The 13,349-nt window shown below is 38.2% G+C and overlaps 1 protein-coding gene across 2 annotated transcripts in view; it reads left to right on the forward strand.

The window, feature by feature from the left end:
* LOC134790946 (uncharacterized) overlaps positions 1-13,349 on the forward strand; it is a 211,998-nt gene that overhangs the window by 92,801 nt on the left and 105,848 nt on the right. For both annotated transcript variants that reach the window (XM_063761968.1, XM_063761967.1), the window contains exon 3: positions 9,358-9,461. In XM_063761968.1, the coding sequence (XP_063618038.1) occupies positions 9,358-9,461 (104 nt within the window). The remainder of the gene's footprint in view (positions 1-9,357; positions 9,462-13,349) is intronic.

Here is a 13,349-nt window from a genome sequence, read left to right on the forward strand (position 1 = left end):
CTATACTATATACAGGGTGATCGATCAATTATCAGTTACTGAGTGTGCAGGATTAGTCCTGCTCACGTCTCATGAATCACCCTGTATAGGTACTTTGTTGTACTCATTCATTTGTTTAATGAGTTCTCGATGGCTGGTGGGGCAGAATAGGTGTTGTTATGTTTCATTTCAAAAGTACTTTCGTAGGTTGACTCGTAGGCTACAAACCCACATCCAGTATGTAGTTGTCAAAAGCTCTCCCTAAAACAGGAGGTGTCGAGCGGGGAACGGTGAGCGGAAACCGGCGGTAGCTGGAAATTACCTGATGCTATCTCTGTAATTTGTCCCGAAATGACAGAGACGAGTAGATTTGATAATGACTGTCAATTTTCTACTTCATAATGACTTGTTCGATATGTTTCATTGAGCTCTGTTGACTTTAGAATAAGAGTGTCAGGTGACAACTAGAGTAGTCAAAAGCGTTAACTTAATTACTAAGACGCTTAGAGTAGTGCAAAGTAGCCACAGCGGTAGTCTTCTTCTTCCTTGCGTTATCCCGGCATTTTGCCACGGCTCATGGGATCCTAGGGTCCGCTTGACAACTGATCCCAAGAATTGACGTAGGCACTAGTTTTTACGAAAGCGACTGCCATCTGACCTTCCAACCCAGAGGGTTAACTAGGCCTTATTGGGCTTAGTCCGATTTCCTCACGATGTTTTCCTTCACCGAAAACCGACTGGTAAATATCAAATGATATTTCGTACATAAGTTCCGAAAAACTCATTGGTACGAGCCGGGGTTTGAACCCGCGACCTCCGGATTGCAAGTCGCACGCTCTTACCGCTAGGCCACCAGCGCTTCCACACCACAGCCACAGCGGTAGTATGCGATAATAGTTATTTACGATACAAGTGCGGAGAAGAGGGAATTCGAAACGAGTGGCGATAAATTAAAACACGACCGAAGGGAGTGTTTTAAATCGACACGAGTTGCAAATTACTTATTCGCACGTGTATCGTACAACGTTTTACAGTACATATGGCCCTTTAAACTTTTGACATCGCACGAAAAGTGCTACTTTACGCACTAGTGCGGGAAAATAGGACCCTATGAACTGTAAAGTAAATGACGCTGATTGATCTCAGCTTAGTTAGATATAGGTATGGGCCCTAGAGTTGAAGTCACACACAAAAAAACAACACATTAATGACATGGAATTTTTGAAATTAGTAGGTAGTCTTTTTTTGGACCGATAGCAAGTTGAACTGATGGACCAAAAAGTTTCTTTGGGGTTTTAATTTTTTTAGCTTAATATCGTGCGTCTAAGTCCCATTCATTAATTTAATACTGTTGTCGCGATTAGTAATATGTGTGTGTAGGTAATCATTCTACCTCAACTTTCCTGCCGATACCATATTCGGTTGTCAAGCGCTAACGTTTGACAGCTGTCAAATGTGCGACAAAAATATATTGAACAACTTTACGCGTAAATGTACCTTCATTATAGTCAAAGTACCTATGCGTTAACCTTCTTCATCACTCTTCTTCTTCAACGCTGCTGCAGTTGCCTTCTGAATTTAAGGTTTATTCACAACATCTATAAACATTAAAACGAACGCGCGTTTTAATAGTCTTTATTATTTACTTATCTCTGGTAATGTGCTAGGGTTGTCCCAGTAAACAAAACAGTACTGTCTCAGTAATTTATGGTAGGGCTGTCAGTAATGATAACATAATTATTATTTCGGGCGAAAAGTAATTATTTTGTCTGCAGATTATGATAATCAAACGCCCAGTTACGCTTAGGTCACAACTTTTGCTTTTGGTTTAGCAGCATTTCAAACACTTTTTCATTAAGGTCGAGATGTAATTTTAAATTAGCATTTAATGCGCATTACTCGTGCAATCTGTCAAATTGTCTGAATTACGGACTGGCGTTCTCTGCATTTCAGAAGGTAAAGAAAATCATTTCAATATACTATATGAAATATATTGTTTAATGTAAAATTTAATTTGCTTCGACGATTTAAATCTTGCATAAGGTTACACCAGTAAAACGTTACGGGTCGTTCTCCGTAGATAGCAAGATTTTTTTGCATGCTTCGCAACCAGCAGTGCCTACCTACATATCTTTCTGAGCATTTCATTATTTTCCTTAGGCGTGCTATTCGCTTAAATCTTTTAATACCTACCTACTTTTGAAAATGTTAGGAAGTAATTTTTTGATATCCTGTTTTAAAAAAAGGGCTATATAAGCCAATACCTATTAGGTTCCGTTTTTAGAAAAATGAAAAGAGTACCGTTTCTTATTAAACAACATTCTGCTGTTGTACAGTCGACGTCAAAGATATGTTTATACTTTTGCATCTTACTCCTTTGTAATAAGGCGAAAAATGGAAACATATATTTGACGTCGACTGTACCTTTTCAAATACCACGTGTCCCAAAATTCAACGATAAGCTGGCACCAGAAGATGGACCTGCTCATGACTACTCGAGGAAAAAAAAGAAAAAAAATATCTCAATTTATTATGGTTTTTAAAAAAAAAAATCGACACCCCTAGTGGTATTTTTAACGACCATGTCTACAATTTTTCAATTTTTTTTTATTTTTTCTCGAGTAATCATGAGCAGGTCCATCTTCTGGTGCCAGCTTATCATTGAATTTTGGGACACGTTGTATAAGTACCTACAGGGCTAGTAAAAAAAAGTATGAAAAGCTTTTGTGAACCAAATAGCTTCACGAACTTCTACATCAAAAGTCACCCGAATCGTTTTACCTTAAGCTTTAGTCATGAATTCTACAATTATACTCAAATATCACCAAACGGCAGGTGCCGAGGATTTCAGACAAAGTTATCAAAGGAAAGTCGAGCCTTAATAAAGTTAAGGTAGTTAGCGGTGAAAGTTAATAAGGCGCCGTGTTTTGGGAGGCACGCAACTGTGAAATCGTTTTGTTATGAGATTTGGGTAAGATAAGATAGAAGTAGAAGAAGAATATAGAACGGATATAGTTGAATCATCGAGAGCGTGGAATTGCATATGTAGTAGTATTGTTTGTTTACAGGGATTCTATATTTGAATTTTCTATTTTCTTGTACTATCAGCATACAACCACTACAAATGCAATTCCATCTTCTCGATAATTCAACTATACCTATCTAAGTAAGAAGATAAGAAATAGGTTGATTGATTTATTCTGGCCAACGTAACTTGCTGTTACCTATTTGCTTTGAATGCCTCCAAGAAAAAAGATGTTTGCGTGAATATACCTACAGCTGCGAAATTGCATGGAGAAATTATGAATTTCATTCATTAATTATTTCGCCATGCACTTTTGCAAATGATGGTAGGTACCTTATGGACATGTGGACATGACAACTGCTACACCCTAGTGGGGTCCATATTTGTATTTGATTAGACTTTATAATCAGCTTTGTAAAATACCATGGTTGCATTGAATAAATGATTATGATGATATTGATAATTATGTAGCTATAGTTCGTTTTTTTAGCATTAGAAATAAGGTAAACAATCTTGATGTGTCTTTTTATTGAAAAACACGTTTTAAAAATAAGTCACGGAAAATATGTAACAATTATGAATCTAATACGATCATTTAAATTCTTGTTCTTTCATAAGTAATAGTTACTGATTTTTAAAAAGCGTTTTTCAATTAAAAGATGTGTCAAGATCGCTTACCTTCTTTCTAATGCTAAAAAACGAACTATAATATTAGGATAGAGTCAGACCAAGAATAGTCTGCAGCGGATTTGATAGTCCACGCAGTGCACGTGTTATTTTAAACGTCAAACTTCTATGAAATTATGACGTATAAATGACACTTGCACTGCGTGGGCTATCAAATCCGCTGCAGACTTTTTATGGACCGACACTATTAACTAAGAGGTTATCTAAATAAGGTAAATGCACTAACGATCGGTCATTCTTGGCAGCTCGGCTTTAAGGTTGACTCACGCTAGACCGGGCCGGGGCCGGGCCGGAGCTTCCGCCGTCGTTTTCCATGGAAAGCACCACGTGATCACCGATCAGCCATCATAGAAAATGACATGTCGGACGCCTCGGTCCGGGCACGGCCCGATCTACCGTGAGTAATCCTTAAAGGGGCCCACTGATTACCAGTCCGCCGGATGATATCAGCCTGTCAGTTGACCGCAAAAGGCCACACACTAAACAGTTCTCTGTCAGTTTTCGGCCTGACGACTTACACGAACCGATAGTGTGTGGCCGCCTGACGATTCCAGTCAGCGCCGACAGATATCCGCCGGACAGTCCGTGGCCTCGAGTCCAGTCAAACACACATCATGAGGTAGCCGGCCGGCGATCGACACACGTTACAGCATTAGTAAATTCTACTTTATTCCTAGTACTTAAGAGTTCATAGTCCCTAAAATAAGCATACGACTTTTTGTCTTCGAACATCACGGATCCAATACTTAATTTATGACGCTGATATTTGCTTGTAATTTCATACACAATTTTAAGGCCAGTAGACCTTATTAACCTTAAATACGGTAGGGCTTCTGTCAAATTGAAATAGAATCAGTAAAAAAAAAACAGATATGTACGTTAGTAAAATTCAACTTTAATTCTAGTAGTTAGAGTTCATAGTTGGTTCATAGGCATCATTTTAATTTTAAGGCATGAATACAACAATGCGAAGGTTGCATAGTATCTAGTTTGTCAAGACTTTTCTTTATTTATCATGTTGTTACCTCGCAACTGTTGTTTACTGTCAGTCAAAAATAAATGTCATAGAGAGAATTATAACATAAACCTTATTTTTTTCTCTATTAATTTTAAATGTGACATGTTATTATAGTATTTGCATGGCTTATATATTTGAAAATACAGACTTGATTATTGATTGCTGGAAGAGTAAGTAACCGAGTAAAAAAGGAGCAAACATTGAAAGATTCAAATAGGGAAATTAGCGTCCCAATATAACAACACTGGTTAAAATTTTAATAGTTCTCAAGACAACGCCGGGAGGTATACCTTCGATGGCGTTCACGGCAGCTAGCAATGAAAAGACTAGCTATTGTGCGTTTTGATTCCGCTATAAAGACACGTGGTAGAAACACTAGCGCAAGTATGGAGGTACCTGCTTAGACAAGAGATAAGACCTACGCTTGAAATTCTTCAGCTACAAGTGGGATCCGAATTATGACATCATTAATTTATTCCGTTTTAAGTTAAGAGAATATCTGGAGCAAACTGTGTTCGGAGTTACAGAGCGTGGCGTGGCGATATTACCTACCCGAAATTCTCGTAATATGTGACAATTATTACAAAAACAGGATATGGAGTCACAAGCTGCAAGCGGTGGATTCAACATACTTTTACTTACACCGGCTCTTATTTAGGTACTATCTATGTATACCAAATTGAAAGAAATGAAAATACTTTACTGTTATGTTTTTGTTATATTCATTCTACTCTTTTAAACCTTTTCTACATAATATTAGGTCTACTTGGCCGTTACCCGAGTGATTTTTTTGTTTGATACCTTGTAATAAATAATTTGGCCAAGCCCGAGATAGCTCGAGGCATTTAGTGTTCCGCTCGCATCGTTATATTTTACAGAGGTTGTTTGTCTGTTTTTAGGATTCCGTATTCAACTACCCTATAGGAACCCTTATAGTTTCGCAACCCTTGTAGTTTTTACTATATATTTAATATATCATTAATTCTTCTTCGGCGGGAACGGACTCGATTAGATGCATAGCCTGCATCAAAAGTACGTCGCGGGGACGGTAATTTGTGTTTTGGGAAAGTATCCTATGAAACTCAGTGACACATTCATCCTCGATGTAATCATTCGCAAGTATATACGAAAAGCGAGCCATTGTATTCGACAACAACCTAGTGCGTAGGTGGCACCTTTGTGGCACATACAGTAAACAAACCACATTGACACATCACACGTCACGTCAATCACATGGCCTACCGCGAAACAAGAAAATCGAAATTTCGTTATCTAATCTCTCTATCACTCTTGCATATTCGAGCGATAAAGAGGCAGATAACTAAATTTCGATTTTCGCGTTTACCGGTAGGCCCTTGTTAACAAACCGCCTTGATGCATCAATGTCATATTTTATTGTCTGTGAAATCTTGTCAAAAACAGTTTAAGGCACAGTATGTATAAGTTAGTCTATGAATTTACTGAGTCGGTAGTGCTGCACTCTGGCGGCAGAACATTTCAGTAATATCCCCTTTTAACCAGGTTTCACTATAGTAGTCAAAAATATGTTTACATTTTTTGCCTTATTACAAAGGAATAAGGTCCAAAAGTGTAAACATTATCTTTGACGTCGACTGTCCATTTTGATGAAAAAATTAAACTAGTTGAAAAACATGAAACTGAAGGCTCTCGACTGACAGCAGATGACGGCCAACAGGCCACCGGCCGGCTATCTGATAATGTGTGTGTAAATTGGCCTGCAGGCCACGGACTGTCCGGCAGATATCTGTCGACGCTGACCGGAATCGACGAGCCGTAGTTCGAATAGCCGTCAGTCCAAAATCTGAAGTAGAACTGTTAATGTGTGGCCTTTTGCGATCAACTGACAGGCTGATATCGTCCGGCGAACTGTCAATTTGTAGGGACCTGTCAAAATTATATCAGACTATTGCCGGCGGACGGCCGTACGGTGGGAAACTGACGACTCGTCTGTAGTCGCAGAGGTGGCAGCAGACCATTGCCGGCCGGCAATAATCGCTTATGTTTGTGGACGTTATTGGTCTAGGACGGCAGGCCGCCCGATTAGGCCAGAGACTGCAGGCGGACTGGTAATCAGTGGGCCCCTTAACTCGTGCATTTGCTCTCGGAAAGAATCATTTTGTACAGTGAAACTGCTGATGAAAACTAAAAAATAAAACATTAAAACTGCTTTGTGAAGTCGTTTCTTTTTTGTTGAAAGTTATATCTCCCCTGCTTCACCCAATGACCAGTCAATTATGTTATAAAGTGCCTCTACAGGGGCATAAAACTAACTTTACGCGATTGTATTTAATTGAGAGGTATTGTTGTTAGATCGAAGCATTCCAACTTTTAAACTGTCGCTTAATCTTAGTTCTTAAGTTAAACTAATTAAGGTCCATATTGAAATGGTTTTAATATTGATGTTTATAGTTTTTTTTTTCTTTTTACGAGTTTAAGCGGCCCTTTTGACTTTATTTATCTGTATTTAGTAGAATGCATCTAATGAGATGAAATGAAACTGTTTTATAAATAAGACATTGTGAACTTAAGTGCTATTGCCTCATTAGGAAATAACGAGAAATGCGTTGACGCATGGGTAATAATAACCCTTATTTTTAAGAGTGTAAAGTTTACTGTAGTCTTATATAAAATTTTACTTTTGTGCGGTGGGGCGCAATAATTTGTTGTTAATGATAGTAAAAGAAGTTGAATATATGTATGACTTGCCAACGACTATTTATGATAACAATAGAGGCACTACCGCGAAAAAAAAAACAAAATTTCTTTATCTACCTCTCTATCGCAGAGGCAGATAACAGAATTTCGAGTTTCGATTATCGCGGTAGGACCTCTAACCTATAGGGCTAAGATGGTCGGTTTTTTATCATCTGTCATCATGTCTGTCACGTTCTAACAAGTAGGTATGTAACTTCAAAAGTGACGCATGACATGACAAGTGATAAAAATGCAACCATGATCCCGCCGCCGTTCATTGTATCATGCTAATTTAGAGTCAGTCCATGAAAAGTCTGCAGCGGATTTGATAGCCCACGCAGTGCACGTGTTATTTTAAACGTCAAACTTCTATGAAATTATGACGCATAAATGACACTTGCACTGCGTGGGCTATCGAATCCGCTGCAGACTTTTCATGGACTGACTCTAACTAACCGACATACCACTGAATAAATAATAGTACTAGGTACAGAAGACTCACTCTCTAACAAAACGCGTCTGTTACGATCAGGATAGGTATGACCGCTAGGTGGCGACAGCGCCACGCGCGGCTTATGGCTATTAGCCACCAAAATAGGAAATATTAGGCAAAGCTCTGCGTATGTGGCACAACTAGTCTGCCTCTCTATCACTCTTGCATATTCGAGCGATAAAGAGGCAGATAACTAAATTTCCAGTTTCGCGTTTACCGGTAGGCCCTTGTTAACAAACAGCCTTGATGCATCAATGTCATATTTTATTGTCTGTGAAAACTTGTCAAAAAATAGTTTAAGGCATGGTCTAATAAAACATGGTCTTCCATTCCCAGAGTGACACGCGATTACGTCACAATAACATTGCCACTTTATTTCAACATAACATGTTACATGGGTACATTATACCTATGGTTAATAAGTTAAAATATTTCTTTATAATTTTATAATTTTCATTTATATGTATTTTAGCTTCAATTTTACAATAACACGTCATTTTTAATTACTCGTTAGCAATAGCTTCCGATTCACGAAAGAAATTTCAGACTTTCGGGTAATTCTGTTTATACTACTGGCAACACAGGATAGCGCTGTGGACATTTGACAATTCGGATCTAGATAACTTCATGCCATGTCATCCTTGTCGAACGCGTGTTAATTGTTATTTCCTTCTCGCTCAGTGTCAGCAGTCGCAGTGTTTTCCAAACTTTTCACGTCGTAAGCTTGGTAATTAATGTGTAACTGTGAATTAGTTTTTTAAACGTTTGTCTTGTATAGATAAATAAAGTTTAATTTAATACATTAGATTTGTTTTATTTTACTATGTTTCTACATGAATAACTTAAAATTAATGCCGTTAAAATAATTTTCACCGTTGGTTAAAATTCTCCCACATTTCAAAGTTTGAGAACCTGTAAACAGCATGAAGACGTAGGCGCGTGTCAGTTAGGTCATACGCGAATCTCGGAATGGAGTACCAGGCGGAGTATATTATTATACCATGGTTTAAGGCACAGTATGTATAAGTTAGTCTATGAATTTACTAGAGTCGGTAGTGCTGCACTCTGGCGGCAGAACATTGCAGTAATAGTTGGTGTGGAACGGATGTACTTTTAGCTACCTGTAGCAAAGCGACGAAATCGCGGAGTGAGCCACGCCCGACAATCTTACAAATAAGATCCCAAGACAATGCCAATCAATCGGTACCTATAATAAGAAAATTGCATATTTATAAACAACAATTTGAACTTGGACGCATTCTGTCCGGAATGGCGGGAATATGCAAGTGACAGGGTCGAGTGGAGAAAACGAGGGGAGACCTTTGCCCAGCAGTGGGACACTAAACTAGGCAAACAAAAAATTACAAAACGAATTCGATTAAACTAAGGAGTAGGTACATTTTTTTTGAGATACCTATAAACTTTTTTTCCTTTTTTCAGATGTACAGGGGTTAATCACTGCAGCTTCGTGCTTCGCGAGGACTACCCCCCGGCGCGGGGGTGGCCGGCGGGGGTGGTTTACATCAAATACGCCTGCTTTGACGGTACGTATCGTTTGGACCGCTTCTGATATGAAGCTTTGAAGTTAAATTTGAAAGGGGAAGTTTTTATGGGCGGTTGAGTTTTTGGTATGCGAAGAATAATATTTGATGCTCCTATAAACCAAGTTAGAATGTTTTCAAATTATTTATCGGTAGAAAAATGGTTACGTTCATAAAAACCTATGTCAAAAAACTTTAATAAACTTGTAACTAAACAAGAAATAACAACTAAACAATTGGATATAGCTCCATATACAAAATGAGTCCATCACACTACCCATCCTAATAAAGTAAACCATGTCAAAATTCTAACCGCACATGTGTATACGCCTTATAAAGCCAGCTACACACGTGCGTCCATAAATCGTGTATATTAAAACTTTGCCCCAGTTGCGTAATTGTTACAGCGACATGACGCCACGGTTGTCAAAATTGGCAGTTGTTATTAATGGTGACGTCACGCTTGGAATTTTTCGCCCATATGGCGTCAATGGAGTCCAAATAACTAATGGCTTACCTATTTGAAACACATACGTAGGTACATAAGACATAAGATTACTTTCACTATTGTTGAGTGGAGCTTTTTGCATGAAGTGAAATTTAGTTTTTAATTTCTCTTGTGTGAAATATAATCTACAGCTAGAAAGACATGCAATATCACTTGACTTATTTATTTATCTGATAAAAGACAAAAATAGAAGCGTGACAGAGTGGTATTTTGACCCAAACACCATTTGTTGTGGCTCTGCTCCTAATTTTTATTAGCCACAAAGAAGCTTTTAAAATGAAAACGACTTCTTTTATGAGGCGAAAGAATTGGTTTTTACATCCAGTTGGTATTTAATGGGTAGTAAAAGTAGTTGAACTAATTTTTTGACAGTTGTCTTTATAAGAATCTTTCGAACTACATATTCGATAGTAAAATTACGAAATAATTAAACTAGTAAAACAAATGAAGTAAACATTATCAATATACGTATACGAATACACAGACGATAAGTAGTTGTTGGTAGTTAAGGTTTACTCGGGTAATTCCGAATGTCGAAAACTGTCGGATAATTCCGAAAAGAGACTTTTATTATGATGGAATTAAGGGTGATTTTCATCTGAATTTCGGAATTATCCGACATTCGGTAATACCCGAATACACCTTAGTACTTAATGTAGGTAGGTACTGTTAGATTAGAGGTAAACAAAAATTCTCTCATAAACTCCTGTAGCCAAACCTAAAACAATTTGCATATAAAGGTAGACGTCCTATCCTAGCTGTACTCGATATCCTAATGTCCAAATCCAAACGAGACTTGAGTTTGAAGATGACATACGGCCCGATTCGAACTTTAATTTACGTCAAATACATATTAGGTCTAGATATTTGTTCGAATCGGGCCGATACTCCTATATTGGGACAGCGATTTAGCAACTGACCTCTACTTTACATAGATAATTTCCTGAGACTAGAATGGGAAATACTAAAGATGACTTATAAAATGGCATCTTTATTAGTTAGTAGGTACTACGTAGGTATTTACGTTTTAGTTAGTAACAATTCCCAATGGCCCTAAACTCTATATTATCCTTAACAATAAGTTGCGAACCGTAATTTTATGACTATTGTTATCTTCCCACACTGTTTGCCCACTGTGGCGTCACGCAATAGCGTCCCCAAGGAGTCTAAGTGAACTACACTCTACTTTAGATAACTCCCGCTATTGGTCGTGTTGATAACTTGATAAATTATTTTGACTACTACGAACAAAAAAAAACTGTTGGGCATATTTTTAAAGAACTGTAGCAGATGTACCTAGTGCATAATTGTTTTCCATCGTATTTTCTCGGAAACGTTCGAATTTGTCATGCCGCTTCAGTCAACCTCAGTACTTTTTTTTGTACCGAGACTGACTGATATAGCAAGACCCGTTCGTACGTTTCCGTACGATGGAAAATAATTATGCACTACATCTGGACAATACCTTGAAAACAAAAGGGATAAAGAATGACAAAATGTTTATAGGCCAGTTATATTTAGGTTTCCAGCAATGTAAAAACAAGTTTAATGTTAAAAATTACTAAAATATTTATTTCCCTAGTTCCTACCAATTACATAAGCTGTCATCGCATTGTATCGCATCTCGATCCAAGGGCCCAACGTTTTCTGTTCTCTTTCACGGCGCAGCAACTAGTATCATTTCTCTCTCCTCGCTCTTTTAAAAATGCCGTTTGTCAAAAAAGGACAACCATACTGTTGACAAGATGGACTTCAAATCAAGTGTTGCCTTTTTGATGCGCCCAGGCTGTGTATGTGTGCGTAAAAGCGTATATGTGTGCTCTTTTAGGGATGTGAAAAGTCGATATTAATCATGTTATATATCGATAAACGCTACAGAGCGGAACGAAATAGCGATTAATTGAAGCTTCAATATCTTCGTTAAATATGAACATAATTGAAATGCTAATGGATAATGAATATATTATAATGTAATAAAATAATTCAATTATTGCGGAACACATATTTTAGTAGGTATTTATGTATTTTAATTAAATATCCGAACTTTCCCTTGGTTCCCTGCTGGGGCGTGACGATAAAATTGTGATCTGATAACCACAATAAAGAATAAAAGCGTTTTTGTTCATTTTGGGTATCGTTAAACCTTTGAAGTAAAATTAAAATTGCAAGAAATGTCGATAGTTTATCGACATGGCTACAGCAAGGTGGGGCCCTCATTGTTAATCGTACACGAAACAAAAGTGGCAACAGTGACAGCTCGCTGAGACGGGATCTCTATATATTGAATCTATGCCTCGATCCTACACAAAATAAAAGGCTATCCCAGTAACATTCCGCATGCACAGACTTCCAAATTAATTGATAATGACACCAAATTTACAACCGACGTTTTGATAACGACCAATTTAAATTTACCGTCAACGTCACTTTTATTACGTTCACACAGAGCTTAATTTAGTTTTAAAGACATGTGTGTGTTTCCATGAACATTTGGTGGCTATAATGGTAGAAGAGCCGGCCGCAAAATTTCTAACCGACTTGATACCACGATGAAATGCACAATGGTTTCCCAGAAAAGTTATGCTAAGTCCGAATTCGATAGTCTGCCACGGCGGAACTTGCCGAAAGTACGAAAAAGAAGGCCACTTCCGGTGCGAAAAAAGGGGCTGATTTAACCCATCTGATACCGAGATAGTAGTTATGGCAGCAGTTAGAAATTTACATGTAGACACAGAAAAGCGAAGTCTGCCACTATTTTTTTTGCCGGAAGTGCTTGGCAGACGCTCTCAAAGGTGACCATCGGGACCCCTAAATTAACCCATCTGATACCACCATGAAACCAATGCCAGTCGGTAGGTATGAACTCTCATGTCAGGAATATATAAGTCTGCCAAGGCTTTTCCTGCCGAAACACCATGGCAGACGAGATTATGTAAGCAAGGTCGCCATCGGTTACCCTACACTAACCCATCTGATACCACCATGAAACCAATTCCATTCGGTAGGTATGAACCCCCATTTTAGGAATATATAAGTCTGCCAAGGTTTTTCCTGCCGAAACACCTTGGCAGACGAGATTATAAGCAAGATGACCATCGGTTACCGTACACTAACCCATCTGATACCGCCATGAAACCAATTCCAGTCGGTAGGTATGAACCCTCATTTCATGAATATATAAGTCTGCCAAGGCTTTTCCTGCCGAAACACCTTGGCAGACGAGATTATGTTAGCAAGGTGTACATCAGTTACCCTACATTAACCCATCTGATACCTCCATGAAACCAATTCCAGTCGGTAGGTATGAACCCTCATTTCGGAAATTTTTAAGTCTGCCAAGGCCTTTCCTGCCGAAACTCCTTGACAGACGAGATTATGTAAGC

This window comes from Cydia splendana, chromosome 5 (genome assembly GCF_910591565.1).
Source record: "Cydia splendana chromosome 5, ilCydSple1.2, whole genome shotgun sequence".
In the NCBI taxonomy this organism is placed as follows: Eukaryota; Metazoa; Arthropoda; class Insecta; order Lepidoptera; family Tortricidae; genus Cydia; species Cydia splendana.